At 35.8% G+C, this 16,358-nt stretch overlaps 1 protein-coding gene across 2 annotated transcripts in view; it reads right to left on the bottom strand.

The window, feature by feature from the left end:
- Nucleotides 1-16,358, bottom strand: part of CUNH11orf65 (chromosome unknown C11orf65 homolog) — a 65,989-nt gene that overhangs the window by 21,696 nt on the left and 27,935 nt on the right. Inside the window, exons 4-6 of one of the 2 annotated variants that reach the window (XM_032285672.1) lie at nucleotides 3,121-3,174; nucleotides 2,030-2,230; nucleotides 724-854 (exon numbers count right to left, since the gene is read on the bottom strand). The exons of the other annotated variant lie outside the window; for it this stretch is intronic. Coding sequence (XP_032141563.1) covers nucleotides 724-854; nucleotides 2,030-2,230; nucleotides 3,121-3,174 — 386 coding nt within the window. The remainder of the gene's footprint in view (nucleotides 1-723; nucleotides 855-2,029; nucleotides 2,231-3,120; nucleotides 3,175-16,358) is intronic. 2 annotated transcript variants of the gene reach the window in all.

Here is a 16,358-nt window from a genome sequence, read left to right as displayed (position 1 = left end):
CATTTCTCTAATGATTAATGATGTTAGTCACTGGTTGAGTTGTGCTAATCTGCTTCTATATAACTTCACTGGAGTGTTTATTCAAATTTTTTGCCCACTTTAAAATTTATTGTTTAGAGTTTTTTTTTTTTTTTAACATATTCTTGATACAAAACCTTTGTCAGACACATACTTTGCAAACATCTTATCCCTGTCTATGGCTTGTATTTTTATTTTTGAAACATGTCAATCAAAGAACAAAAGCTTTTAATTTTGATGAAGTGAAATTTAAAATTGTTTCTTTTATAGTTCTTGGCTTCTGTGTCCTCTTTAAAAAATCTTGGCCAGGACAAAAGGCACTAGGATTTTCTCCTTCAATTAGTTTTGTAGATGCTTTATGGTTTTTGCTCTTATACTTAATGATCTCTTTTCAGTTAATTTTACATATGTTGTAAGATAAGACTCAAGTTTCATTTTTATGCATTTGATATCCAATTTGTTGAAAAGACTACTTTTTTCCCAATTTAGTTCCCTTGGCACCTCTATTGAAAATTAATTAACAATATATATGGGGGTTTCACAATTCCATATTCAGTCCCATGATCTGTATGTCTATATGCCAATACCACAATGTCATGATTATAGTAGCTTTACAAGTCTTAAAATCAGGCAGTAAGTATAGTTCTCCAAATGTGTTTTTTTTCCCCAAATACTATATTCTTCCTTCGTGTTTCATCAACTTACATTTGCCTCATCCACTCTATTTTTGTAAGTTTTCTTTTCTTTTCCAAGTCTTGCCTTTTCTTTAGTTTAGAGAAATGGAATTCACTTTCCTTTTTGTCTTCCACCACTACACTGTCAGTAGATAGCCAAAACTATTGAGAAGCAAAAATAAATATAGAAAATGTTGAAATACGATTGTGAGGTTATTTGCCAATAGACAAGAACTTCTATGTGCTCAGTAGGAACATGCCAAGATAGAAATAGAGGAGAGGATAGATCTTTTCAAGGTATTTCTAATTAACTGATGGGCAAGTAGTACACTCAGCCTTCAGAAGCACATGCTACAGATAGATCGACAAAGTATCAGTATACTGAGGTACTTAATAAGTATTTGTTGAATGGATAAAAAGATATATCCTAACAGTGTCTCATCTTATCACATGATGACTAAGCTACTCTTAGTGCTGATAGCTTTCAATTACTCTAATCCTCAAGGAGTACAGCCACCTTTCAGGAATGCAGAAGTCCCTGTATCATGTCCTAAGACTTTGTGGTTTCTCCTTTATGACACTTTCTCCTACATGGTTGTCTATTTTCCCTCTTCCGACTCATTCCCCCTGCTCTATCACACACACCCTAGATAATAAGGAGAGTTTGTTAATCCTTCCAAACACTATATATTTACCCTTCTTAAACCACTTAACATGTTTACTACATTCTACTGAAATCTCCTGTTTGCTTGACTGTCTCCCTAATTGAAAGGCAAGCTACTTAAGTCTATCCCCAGCATCTAGAACAATGTCTGGCATATGGTTGATATGCAATAGTTTATTAAACGAATGAATTCATACCTTGATCATTTTTACACTTAGTATATTCTTTTGTTTTGTTTTGTTTTTGTTGTTTGTTTGCTTTTTGAGACAGAGTCTCACTCTGTCACCCAGGCTGGAGTGCAGTAGCACCATCTCAGCTCCAAGTGCTGGGATTACAGGCATGAACCACAGCATCTGGCAATACTTAGTGTTAATATAGTCAACATATCACATTCTACAATCTGTATACTGTGTATACAATCTGCTGAGTACCACAGAGTATCTAAAGATGGCCTATTCAAAGCTGATAATTAAAAGAAGAAATAAATATAATAAGAAAAAAAATTGCTGTCCCTTGAAGTATTATTAGCAACCCCAGAGTAGCTAATGTATGCAAAATTTATCAATTAAACTAATAGAATTTATTATTTCTAAAAAATTTTAAAATTAAGTTTCAAAAAAATGGATTTCTAAATAGATAAGCTTAAAAATTATTAACATTTCTCTTTTCTTACTCTATCAGAAACTGGCCTCCAGCCATTGTTTTCTATACGATGATACCAGCCACTATAATCCTCTTCCTGAAGATGATCATCTTTATTATGAGATGTATGCTTTGCTGGAAGTTTTGCATAATTTCTAGGGCTGTTAGCACACAGATCTTCAATATGTCTGTGAGTAAAAATTTTATAGTATATATCAGGTGGAAACTTAACCTGTAGATGGAAAAGTTCAAAGAACCATTGTAATATAACTATAAAAATGTTTTACATTTTAAAAACTTACATTGTTTCCATTTCATAAAAATGTGCTTTAACAATGAGATGCCATCTCACACCAGTTACAATGCGATCATTAAAATGTCAAGAGACAACAGATGCTGGAGAGGATGTGAAGAAATAGGAATGCTTTTACATTGTTGGTGAAAGTGTAAATTAGTTCAGCCATTGTGGAAGACAGTGTGGCAATACCTCAAGGATCTAGAACTAGAAATACCGTTTGATCCAGCAAGCCCATTACTGGGCATATACCCAAAGGATTATAGATCATTCTATTATAAAGACCCATGCACACGTATGTTTATTGCAGCACTATTCACAATAGCAAAGACTTGGAACCAACCCAAATGCCCATGAATAACAGACTGGATAAAGAAAATCTGGCACATATACACCATGGAATACTATGCAGCCATACAACAGGATGAGTTCATGTCCTTTGCAGGGACATGGATGAAGCTGGAAACATCATTTTCAGCAAATTAACATAAGAACAGAAAACTAAACACTGCCTGTTCTTACTCATAAGTGGGAGTTGAACAGTGAGAACACATGGACACAGGGAGGGGAATATTACACACCAGGGCCTGTCAGGAGGTGGGGGTTGGGGAAGGAGAGCATTAGGAGAGATTCCTAATGTAGATGATGGGGTGACAGAAGGAGCAAACCACCATGGCACATGTGTAACTATGTAACAAGCCTGCACGTTCTGCACATGTATCCCAGAACTTAAAGTATAATAATAATGAATACATTATATCTATTCTTTAAAAGTTCTATTAAAAATGTGCATTAAAACTACTAAATAAACATTCATCCATACTTACTCCACCTAATCTGAATCGCACATGAATGCCAGCAGCAGCGTCCAGAAGCTCTGCCTATAAAAAAATATATTACTCTTCAGGATTCTGTATGTATCAATTCACTACTTGTCACTCTCTTATCTTAAACAGTTGCTGAATACTGAGTAGGAAAGAGGTCAGGTGACCCAACCTATGATAATTAATTTTAAATTAGAAAAATTGGTTCTTTTTTCTTTTGAGGCGGAGTTTCGCTCTTGTTGCTCAGGATGGACTGCAATGGCACATCTCAGCTCACCGCAACCTCCACCTCCCAAATTCTCCTGCTTCAGCCTCCCGAGTAGCTGGGATTACAGGCATGTGCTACCATGACCGGCTAATTTTGTATTTTTAGTAAAGACGGGGTTTCTCCATGCTGGTCAGGCTGGTCTCGAACTCTCGACCTCAGGTGATCCGCCCGCCTCAGCCTTCCAAAGTGCTGGAATTACGGGCATGAGCCACTGTGCCCAGCTGAAAAATTGTTTAAAATTTTTTTTTGAGACAGGATTTCGCTGTATTGCCCAGGCTGGAGTACAAAGGAACGATCTCGGTTCACTGAAGCCTTAACCTCTTTGGCTCAAGCGATGCTCCCACCTCAGCCTTCCAAATAGCTGAGACTACAGGTGTGTACCACCATGTCTGGCTAATTTTTGTGTTTTGTAGAGACGGAGTCTTCCTATGTTACCAGGCTGGTCTTAAATTCCTGGCCTCAAGTGATATTCCTTCCTTAGCCTCCCAAAGTGCTAGGATTATAGCCATGAGCCACTATCCCCAGCCATTAAAAATTTTCTTTTGTAATGAATTATCAAATATTTTATGAACTAGGGACTTAATTTCTTGTGGACATCAATAACCAACAGATCTATGGTAAACGAAAAAATGATACTGAACTGTTTCCTCTTTATGCAATACATAAACATAAAAGCCAAGTGATTTTTTTATTCATAAAACTTTTAAGTAAGTCCTCAAAGTATGATTTACATATAAAATATTATCTTACAGGTAAATTTAAAGAAAAAATTATGACTGATCAACCTAAATTCAACAGCAGATGATCTTTCCTAGTTAGCTATTGTTAAATTTTAAAAACCATGTTTAAAATTCTGGGCCGGAAATGGTAGCTCACGCCTATAATCCCAACACTTTGGGAGGCTGAGGAAGTTAGATTGCTTGAGGTCAGGAGTTCTGAGGCCAGCCTGGTCAACATGGCGAAACCCCATTTTTACTAAAAATACACAAATTAACTGGGCATGGTTTTGGGTGCCTGAAATTCCAGCTACTGTGGAGGCTGAGGCAGAAGAATTGCTTGAACCAGGGAGGTGAAGGCTGCAGTGAGCAGAGAGGTTGCACCACTGCACTCCAGCCTAGGTGACAGAGACTTCGTCTCAATAAATAAACAAATAAATACATAAACAAATTAATTAAATTTTGTAAGAATTGTATTTACTAGGCTTTCTGAATTTTAGTTTGATACACTGCACCAAATGGAAGTAGAGAAAAAAATTCTTGGTTCTTTATCAGAAGGCAGTTCAATCTTGTCTCCTCATATTAGGTTAGATCAGAAAAAAGATGTTATTCAACATATAGAGTCTGAAACACAACATTAATTTTGCAGAATAATGTTTTCTTGACTAAAAACTTTATGAATTCAAATATGAAGCGTGACAGCCTGTTATGGAACATATTTTCTATATTTGAACCATGATAATATACATATAAACATTTTCCTCACGAAGGTGGACAAATCTTAAGTGTATAGTTCCATGAATTTTTACATATGTACTGTACTCTCATGCTTGGCTTCTTTTGCTCAGCATGAATCTGTGATAAATCTCTAAGATTCATGTACGTAGTTGTAGATAGCAGCAGTTAGTTCTTTTTCACCACTGTCTACCATTCCATCATAGAATATACCACAATTTATATTATTGTTGGACATTTGATATGTCTTTAGTTTTGGGTTAAAATGAATAAAACTGCTGTGAACATTCATTTTCATGTCTTCTGTGGGTTACAGCAATCATTTCTCTTTGTTACATACCCAGAAATGCAATACGAGAGGTCATGAGGTATATATGGTACATATATGTACACAGATGGCCCCGACTTACAGTGGTTCAACTTACAGTTTTGACTACAATGGTGTGAAAGTGATATGCATTCAGTAGAAATCATACTTTAAATTTTGAATTTTGATCTTTTCCCAGGCTAGCAATATGTGCTATGATGCTCTTGTTGTGATGCTGGGCAGTGGCAGCAAGCCACAGCTTTCAGTCAGCCACAGGATCATGAGGATAAACAACTGATACTCTACAGCAGTCCATGGCCTGTTACGACTAGGCTGCACAGCAGGAGGTGAGTGGTAGAAGCATTACTACCTGAGCTCGCCATCCTGTTAGATCAGCAGCAGCATTAGATTCTCATAGGTGTACAAACCCTACTGTGAACTGCACACATGCACAGGATCTAGGTTACATGCACCTTATGAGAATCTAATGCCTAATGATTTACTGTGGAACAGTTTTATCCCAAAACCACCCTCCACATCCCAAGTCTGTGGTAAAATTATCTTCCACTAAACTGGTCCCTGGTGTCAAAAAGCTCAAGGACTGCTGCTCTACACTACAGGCTAAGTCGGTAAGTTATAATGTTTGCCAGGTTAGGTGTATTAAATGCAGTTTTTACTTACAATATTTTCACCTTGTGATGAGTTTACCTTAACATACACTGCCATAAGCCGAGGTGCATCTTTAATTTGCTGTACTAGTGACTACCACAGAGTTTTCCAAATTTTTGTAACAATTCCCCCACCAGTAATATATGAGAGTTCTGGCTGCTCCATATCCTCATCAATATTTGGTATTGTCAATCCTTCTAATTTTAGCCATTCTGGTGGGGTTTTAATGGTAGCTCACTGTAGTTTTAATTTGTATTTTCTTATGCCTAACCATGCTGAGCATGTTGCATGTTGCATATGCTTATTGGCCATATGGATCTATCAGTCACGCTAGTGGTTTATCAATTCTATTAACCTAATCAGAAAACCAACTGGCTATTACTTGCACAGTGACACCATCATGGTACAGTGCAGCCTCAACCTCCCCAGCTCAATTGATCCTTCTGCCTAACTATACCAGGTAGCTGGGAATATAGGCACGCACCACCATGACAGGATAATTTTTGTATTTTTTGTAGGCAAGGGGTTTCTCCATGCTGCCCAGGCTGGTCTTGAACTCCTGGGCTCAAGCAATCTTTGCACCTAGGCTTCCCAAAGTGCTAGGATTGCAGCACTCTCCCAACTCACTCACTTACTCCACTCTCTAAGTTCATGGGTATACATTTTTAGTACCCACTTATATGTGAGAAGATTCGATATTTGAATTTCTGTGCCTGACTAGTTTCACTTAAGATAATGACCTCCAGTTTCATCCACGTTGTTGCAAAAGACATTTCATTCTTTTTTTAATGGCTGAGTTGTATTTCAATGTATGTATCCATACCACATTTTCTTTATCCAATCATCCAATGATGGACACTTAGGTTGATTCCATATCTTTGCTATTGTCAATTGTGCTTCAGTAAACAAAGAAGTGCAGGTATCTTTTTGGTATATTTATTTCTTTTCCTTTGGGTAGACACCCAGTAGTGAGATTGTTCAATTGAATGGTAGTTGCATTTTAGTTCACTGAGAAACCTCCATACTGTTTTCCACAGGAGCTGAACTGATTTACATTCACAGTAACAGTGTATGAGTTCCCTTTTATCTGCATCCTCACCAAAATCTGTAATTGTTTTTTACCTTTATATTTTATTTTTATAAAAGTTTATTCTTTTTTTTATGTTTTGAATAGATTTTTTAGTTTTATTGAAATCTTACATGAACAAGAAATTGGAAATACAATCACATCAAAGAACAAATTGTCATGGCTTTTGATGTTTAAGCCAAACAAATTTTGTAGGGCAGATTTCAAAAAGGTGTGAAGTTATAACAATTTAAAAACACAGTTAACCTACTTCTAGGAACGCAAAACATACAATTATAGGTTATTTTCAATACAAGAAAACTTAAATTTGTTTGCTTTAATTTCTTAAAACTATTAAGACAAGGCACTAGCTTGTATTTTTATTTACAGCATACTCCATACTCCTATGTAATCTATTCCAAATCCAAAAAAATGAAACTGTCCAAAACCAAAGGTTCTGCAAAATCATGATTTAACAGTGTGCCCAGCTTGTTTTGAAGCTAAAATGAAGCCTGAAATGATAAAAGCATTGTAATCCCCAGAATAAGGGAACTCTGCAAGCCCAATAATGTCCAAGAGCATTTAAAAGTTTATTCTTAAATGTACAATAGGCTTCATGACTATACAATCATTCTAGCTATATAGATGGCAAAAGGTGTTATGAAAAAGAATATAGATGCTTACAGGAATGGAATCAAAAGTCACCATTACCTCAGGCACAAGGAACAGCTAACTTTTTGCCAGATTTCTTAATTTCACCTGTGGCCCGGAGTTCCTTGCCTGTGGCCTTTGTTTTTAGCTCATCAAGTTTCTTCTGTTCCTCTTTGTGTTTCTGTTTGAAAGCCTTCTTGGCTGGGCTCAGTGGCTCACGACTGTAATCCCGGCACTTTGGGAGGCCAAGGCAGGTGGATCACCAGAGGTCAGGAGTTCAAGACCAGCCTGGTGAACATAGTGAAACCCCATCTCTACTAAAAATATAAAAATTAGCCAGGCATCGTGGTACGTGCCTGTAGTCCCAGCTACTTGGGAGGCTGAGACAGGACAATTGCTTGAACCCAGGAGGCAGAGGTTGCAGTGAGCTGAGATCACGCCACTGCACTCCAGCTTGGGTGACAGAGTGAGACTTGTCTCAAAAAAAAAGAAAGAAAAAGAAATGAAAAGAAAGACTTTTCTTCCTCATCTATCTCCTTGGCCTGCTTCGGGGCTTCTTCTTTCCACCTTTAGAGCTAGGCATGGTGCCTGCTGCCCATTTCCCCAAACTCTGCCAAGAGAAACTTTTAAGTCTTTTTAATAATAATCTTTCGTTTTTTCTTTTTCCTAGAGGCAGGATCTCACTCTGTCATCCAGGCTTGAGTGCAGTGGCATAATGACAGTTCACTGTGGCCTCAAACTCCTGGCCTCAAGTGATCCTCTTCCCTTAGCCTCCCAAGTAACTAGGACCAGTCCCACAATGTCTGGCTAAAATTTTTTTGTAGAGGTGGGGTCTTGTTATGTTGCCCAGGCTGGTGTCGAACTACTGGCCACAAGTGTTCCTCCTGCCTCAATCTCTCAAAGCATTGGGATTACAGGTATAAGCCACCACGTCCAGCATCTTTTTAATAATAACTATTCTGGGCTGGGCGCTGTGGCTCATGCCTGTAATCCCAGTACTTTGGGAAGGCAAGGTGGACAGATCACGAGGTCAAGAGATAGAGACCATCCTGGCCAACATGGTGAAACCCCGTCTCTACTAAAAATACAAAAATTAGCTGGGCATGGTGGTGCACACCTGTAGTCCCAGCTACTCGGGAGGCTAAGGTAGGAGAATTGCTTGAACCCGGGAGGCGGAGGTTGCAGTGAGCCGAGATTGCGACACTGCACTCCAGCCTGGCGCCTGGTGATGGAGAAAGACTCTGTCTCAAAAAAATAAAATAAAATAAAAAAATAATAATAACTATTCTGACTGGTATAAGATGTATCTCATTGTGGTTTTAATTTGCATTTCTCTGATGATTCCTGATATTAAGCATGTTTTCATATACCTGCTGGCCATTTGTATGTTTTCTTTTGAAGAATGTCTGTTCATATTCTTTGCCCTTTGGAATTATTGTTATGTTTTGTTGTTGTTTGAGTTCCTTGTATATTCTGAATATTAGTTCCCTATCAGATGAATTGTTTGCAAATACTTTTTTCCATTCTACTGAATGGAAGAGGTTGTCTCTTCATTCTATTGATTATTTCTTTTGCTGTGCAGAGGCTTTTTAGTTTAATTAAGTCCTATTTGTACATTTTTCTTTTTGTAGCCTGTGCTTTTGAGGCCTTAGTCATAATTTCTTTGCCTAGACAAGTGTTCAGAAGAGTTTTTCCTGTTTTCTTCCGGTATTTTTATAGTTTGGGGTCTTATGTTTAAGCTTTTATCCATCTTTTGTTGATTTTTTTTATATAGCGAGAGATAGGGATCCAGTTTCATTCTTCTGCATATAGCAATCCAATTTTCCTAGTACCATTTATTGAAGAGGGTATATTTTCCCCAGTGTATGTTCTTGTCAGTTTTCTCAAAGATCAGTTGACTCTAAATGTGTGCCTTTGTTTCTGGGTTCTCTATTCTGTTCCATTAACCCATGTTATCTATTTTTATAACTGTATCATGCTATTTAGGTTACAGCTTTCTAATATAATTTAAAGTCAAGTAGGCTGATGTCTTCAGCTTTGTTCTTTTTGCTCAGGATTGCTTTGGCTATTGAGGCTCATTTTTAGTTCTATATGAATCTCAGGATTTTTTTTTCTAACTATGTGAAAAATGAAATTGATATTTTAATAGGGATTGCACTGAATCTGTAGATTGCTTTGGGCAGTATGGATATTTGAACAATGTTAATTCTTCCAATCCATGTGCATGTGATATTTTTCCATTTGTTTTGTGCCATCTATAATTTATTTAATCAGTGTTTCATGGTTTTCTCAGTAGAGATCTTTGACTTCCTTGATTAAATGCATTCCTAGGTATTTTATTTTTTTATAGCTATTGTAAATAAGAATGCCTTCTTGATCTCTTTGTCAGCTAGTTCATTGTTGGTGTATAGAAATGCTACCGATTTTTGTATCCCACAACTTCGCTGAATTCATTTGTCAGATCTAAGAGTTTTTTGGTGGACTCTAGGTTTTTCTATATATAAGATCATGTCATCAGCAAAAAAGACATAATCTGACTTCTTATTTTCCCATTTGAATACCTTTTATTTCTTTCTTCTGCCTGACTGCTCTGGCTAGGACTTCAGTACTATCCTGAATATGTGTGGTAATAGTGGGCATCCTTGCCTTTTTCCAGTTCTTAGAAGAAGTGCTTTCAAGTTTTCACCATTCCATACAATATTAGCTGTGGATTTGTCATATATGGGCTCATCTTAGCAAATTTAGAAGGAATAGAAATTATACAAAGTATGCTCTCACACCTAAATAGTATTAAACTAGAAATCAGTAACGAAGAGATAGCTGGAAAACCCCAAAACTTGAAAATTAAATAACAGACTTCTAAATAACAAGTAGGTCAAATAAAGAATCTCAAGAGAAAATACTTTCATTTTCATTTATTTCAAAGTAAAAATACTTTGAAATAAATGAAAATGAAAATACAACTTATAAAAATTTGAAGGATTCAGCAAAAACAGAGTTTACAGGAAAATGTATAGTACTGAATGTGCATATTAGAAAACAAAAAAGATCTGAAAGAAATAATCCAATATTCTGCCTTGAGGGACTACAAAAGAAAAGCAAATTAAATTCGAAGCAAGTAGAAGAAAATAAATAATAAAGATTAGAGCAGAAATCAATGAAATTGTTAACAAGAAATCTATAGAAAAAATAAACAAAAAGCTGGTTTGAAAAGATCAATAAAATTTATAAACTTCTGGCTAGGGTAGCTATGAAAGAAAGTCAGAAAGCACAAATTACTAATATCAGAAATGGGTCCTTGTCATTTCTGTCTAATTGAATACTTTATTGTCATGATGATGGTCACTCTTCATGGACATCTTAATCTACTCTTCAAGGACTCTTCATGACACATTCCCCTTTTTTTGGAATAAAATTTGGAAAGAATGAAAATGGTGAGGGTAAAAAAAAGAAACAAAATAGAGGTCATCACTACTGATTGCATGGAGGCTAAAAGGATAATGAATTTTAAGAGCACAAATAACTCTATGCTCTTAAATTTTATAACCTAGATGAAAGGGATCAATTCCCTAAAGACGTAATTTACCAAAAATCACAGAAGTAGTAGATAATTTTATTAGGCCTATCTCTATTAAAGAAATAGAATCAGGCTGGGTGTGGTGGCTCACGCCTGTAATCCCAGTACTTTGGGAGGCCGAGGAGGGTGGATCATGAGGTCAGGAGTTCAAGACCAGCCTGGCCAATACGGTGAAATATTGTCTCTACTAAAAACACAAAAATTAGCCAGGCATGGATGTGCGCACCTGTAGTCTCAGCTGAGGCTGAGGCAGGAGAATCACTTCAATGGAACCAATAATTAAAACTTTTCAAAACAGAAAGCACAAGGCTCAGATAGATTCACTGGTGAATTCTACCAGACATTTAAAAAAGAAATTATACTATCTACAGTCTCTTCCAGAAAATAAAATCAAAGAGAATACTTCCTAAAACATTTGATGAGGCCAGCATAACCCTAATACAAAAACCATACAGAGACATTACATGAAAATAGACCAATATCTCTCATCAACATAGATTTAAAAATCCTCAAAAAATTAGTCAAATCCAACAATGGATAAAAATAATTACATACCATGATTGAGTGGGATTTTTTATGCAAGGCCATTATTACATTGTACCACAACAGGCTAAAGAAGAAAAGTTATGTGATCATATTAGTAGATGCAGAAAAAGCATTTGACAAAATCTAACACCCATTCATGATAAAAACTTCAGCAAACTAGGAATAGAGGGGAACTTCCTCTACTTAATAGTATCTACAAGAAATATAGAGCTAACATCATACTTAATGATGAGACACTAAATGTTTCCCTACGAAGATGTCCCCTCACCTTTTCTATTCAACATCACACTGGAACTCCTAGCTAACGCAGTAAGACAAGAAAAGGAAATGAAAAGTATACAGATTGAGAAGGGGGAAAAAGAAGTGTCTTTGTTCACAGATGACATGACTGTCTATGTTAAAAAATCCCAATAAAGCACAAGGTCAATATACAAGTCAACTGCTTTCTTATATATCAGCAATAAGCAATTGGAATTTGAAATTTGAAAATACAATGTCATTTATATCAGCACCTAAAAAAGTAAAGTACTTAGGTATAAATCCAACAAAATATGTAAACATCTGTATGAGAGAAACTACAAGAATGAGATGAAGGAAATCAAAGAAGATTTAAATGAATGGAGGGATATTCCATATACCTGAATAGGAAGACTCAATATTGCCGAGATGTCTGCTCTTCCCATCTTGATCTACAGATTCAATGCAATCTCAATAAAAATCCCAGGAACTTACTTTGTGTACAAGGACAAACTGATTATAAATTTTAAGTGGAAAGGCAAAAGACCCAGAATACCCACTATGATATTGAAGGTGAACAACAAAGTTGGAGAATTGCCATTACCCAACTTCACGACTTACGATGAAACCACAATAATCAAGACAGTGTGGTATTGGTGAAAGAACAGACAAATAAATCAACGGAAATAAACCCACACAAACATAGTTAACTATTCTTCAATAAAGGAGCAAAGGCAATTTAATGGAGAAAGAATAGTCAACAAATGGTGTTGGAATATCATTTGGACATTGTGGGAATCCATGTTCAAGAAAAAAAAAATAATCTAGACAAAGATCTTACACCTTTCACAAAACAGTAACTGAAAATGGATCATAACTTAATGTAAAATGCAAAACTATATAACTCTTAAAAGATAACACAGGAGGAAATCTAGGTGAGCTTGGGTTTGGTGATGACTTTTTAGCTATAACACCAAAAGCACAATAGAAGAAAAGATTATAGGATGGTCTTCATTAAAAAGTTTTACTCATGAAGGGCACTAAGATAATGAAAATACAAGCCATAAACTGGGAAGAAAATATTTGCCAAACACATATCTGATAAAGGGCTGGTATCTAAAATATACAAAGAACTCTTTACCTTTCACTATAAGAAAACAATCTTATTTAAAAATGGGCAAAAGACCTATAAAGATATCTCACCAAAGAAGATATACAGATGACACATAAGCATATGAGAAGATGCTCAATGTTATATGTATATAGGAAATTACAAATTAAAACAACAACGAGGGCCCAGGTGTGGTGGCTCAAGCCTGTAATCCCAGCACTTTGGGAGGCTGAGGCAGGCAGATCACTTAAGGTCAGGAGTTCAAGACCAGCCATGGCTAACGTGGTGAAAACCCGTCTCTACTAAAAATATAAAAATTAACCGGGTGTGATGGCAGTGACTCCCAGCTACTCAGGACACAGAGGTAGGAGAATCACTTGAACCTGGAAGGTGGAGGTTGCAGTAAGCCGAGACTGTGCCACTGTACTCCAGCCAGGGTGACAGAAATTCCATCTCAAAACAATAACAACAATAACAAACAAACAAAAAACAAAACAATGAGATACCTCTATACACCTATTAGAATGAGCAAATTCAAATACTGACAACACTAGATGCTAAGCAAGGATGAGGAACAGTAATTCTTTGCTGGTGGGAATGCAAAACAGCACAGCCACGTTGGAAAAACTTTGGCAGTTTCTTATTAAACTAACTGTACTCTTACCATAAGATCCATCAGTAGAGAATTTAAAAATACAACAGCAAGAGTATATAAGTCAAAGGGGACAATGAGAAAGTGCATTGTCTGGGAGAAGGTAAAAAGGCCAATCTATATGTGATTTTCATAAGTTAAACATGCATGTTGCAATCTGTAGGATAAGTGTAAAAGAATGATAATATATAGAGAAAAATACAAAAACAGAAAAAGTCATTCCCAAAGAAGGCCATAGCATGTTGAAAAAGAATACAGAACTTTGGAGACATACAGAGAGTAAACAGTAATAGGGTAGCTTTAAATCCCCAAATATCGGTAATTACATTACATGTGAATGAAGTAAATGTTCAGACAAAAGACAAAGAATATCCTACTGGATAAACAATGCTGGCTAACAACCTGCTGCCTACAAAAAGATACAGCAAAAATGAAAAGATTCAGAATTTTAGAAGTAAAATAACAGGAAAGATGTACCGTGTAAGTAAAAAACAGTTGCGTGCATATGTTCTCACTCATAAGTAAGAGTTGAACAATGAGAACACATGGACACGGGGGGGGGAACATCACACACTGGGGTCTGTCAGAGGGTGGGGGGCTAGGGGAGGGATAGCATTAGGAGAAACACATAATATAGACGATGGGTTGATGGGTGCAGCAAACCACCATGGCATGTGTACACCTATATAACAAACCTGCATTTTCTACATGTGTCTCAAAACCGCAAGTACAATAATAAAAAAAGAAACACCATATTATTTCCAATAAAACTTTCTGATTTGTTAAAGAGAGAGAGAAAGAGAGAGAGAAAGTGGGCGTGGTTGTATTATACCAGAAAATTGAGACCTTAAGGGACACACTTTATAATGATAAAAGGTTCAATTCAAGAAAGGTACAATAATCTTAAGTATTCACATAAGTATTTACTTAATAACATGGTCTCAAATACATATACACTACCAGAAAAATAGACAAATCTTGAATCATAATGGAAGTTTTTAATACATCTCTCTCAATAACTGATAGTACAATTAGAAAAAAATAATCAGTAGGGCTATAGAAGATTTGATCAACATAACTGACAAACTGGACCAAATTAACATCTATGCAATACTATGCTCAACAACCAAAAAATATATATTCTTTTCAAGTACAGATAAAAATTTATAAATATAGACAATTAACAGAGGACTGAAATTACAGTGCAATCAAGATAAGGACTGAAAACAAAAAGATAACTAATTTCCAAATGTCTGGGAATTTAATTTTTTTTTCTTTCTTTTTTTTTTTTTTTTTTGCGGTTTTTTTGAGATGAAGTCTCACTCTTGTCACCCAGGCTGGAGTACAATGGTATGATCACAGCTCAGTGCAACCTCCGTCTCCCAGGTTGATTTTCCTGCCTCAGCCTCCTAAGTAGCTGGGATTACCGGCGTGCACCACTACGCCCAGCTAATTTTTTAATATTTTTAGTAGAGACAGGGTTTCACCATGTTGGCCAGGCTGGTCTCAAACTCCTGACCTCACAATCTGTCTACCTCAGCTTCCCAAAGTGCTGGGATTACGGGTGTGAGCCACCGCATCCAGCCCATGTCTGGGAATTTAAAAGTACAATTCTAAATAACTGAAATTAAAGTAGAAATTTTAAACTATTTTGAATTGAATTTTATATGAAAATATGACATCAAAACTTGTAAGCTGCAGCTAAAATTATTCTGAGATAAAAATTTATAAACTTAATACCAGAAAAGGCTACAAATAAATAAATTCAGCATCCATTTCAAAAAGTTAGAAAAATAACAGCAAACAGGAGTCAAAGAAAATACAAAGAAGGAAATAATAAACAGCGACACAAATGAACAATACAAAGAAACAATAAAGTTGAAAATTGTTTTTGAAAAAGACTAATAAAAGTGATAAACTCCAAAGAGATTGCTCAAGAAAAAAAAAGGAGACACAAATAACCAATATCAGGAATAAAATAAAGATAACTATTACAGATTCTAAGACATCAGAAAGATCATAAGAGGATATTATGAACAATTTTAAGCCAATAAATTTGAAAATTTACATGAAAACTTCCTAGAAAAATACAACTTATCAAAGCTAGCACAAGAAGAAATACAAAAGAGAAATAGAATTATAATTCTAAATTGAATGTAATTTAAATTTTTTCATAGAGAAAACTTCTAGCATAGATGGCTTTACTAATACATCCTTACAAAGTACATTTAAGGAAGAAATAACACTCAATGTGCAGAAGAAATTCAGAAAATAAACAGAGTAGAAACATTTCCCACATTTGCTTTAGGAGCCTAGCTAAATGGGATACCAAAATCTGACAGAGACAGTAAATTACATGTTCTGCATGAATATCGGTGCAAATATTTATACCAAATATTAGCAAACTAAATTGAGTGATATTTTAAAGGGATAAGATAATCATAACCAAAATGTACATATTATAAGAATGCTAAGAAAATTTAACACGCAAACAAAAATTAAGAACAAAAGAAAAATAGTATCTCAGTTAAAGCAAAAAAGTTCTCATCAAATTTAGCATCTGTTCTTGGAGTTACAAAAAAACTCTTGGCTTGGTACGGTGGCTCACGTATGTAATCCTAGCACTCTGAAACGCCAAGGCAGGAAGTTTGCTTGAGGACAAGAGCTTAAGACCAGTCTGAGCAACATGGGAAGACTCTATCTCTA

This window comes from Sapajus apella, unplaced genomic scaffold, assembly GCF_009761245.1.
Source record: "Sapajus apella isolate SASKATOON/1434 unplaced genomic scaffold, GSC_monkey_1.0 scaffold16, whole genome shotgun sequence".
In the NCBI taxonomy this organism is placed as follows: Eukaryota; Metazoa; Chordata; class Mammalia; order Primates; family Cebidae; genus Sapajus; species Sapajus apella.
The sequence above is the reverse complement of the archived record's forward strand: the minus strand, read 5'-3'. Positions and strand labels throughout refer to the sequence as shown.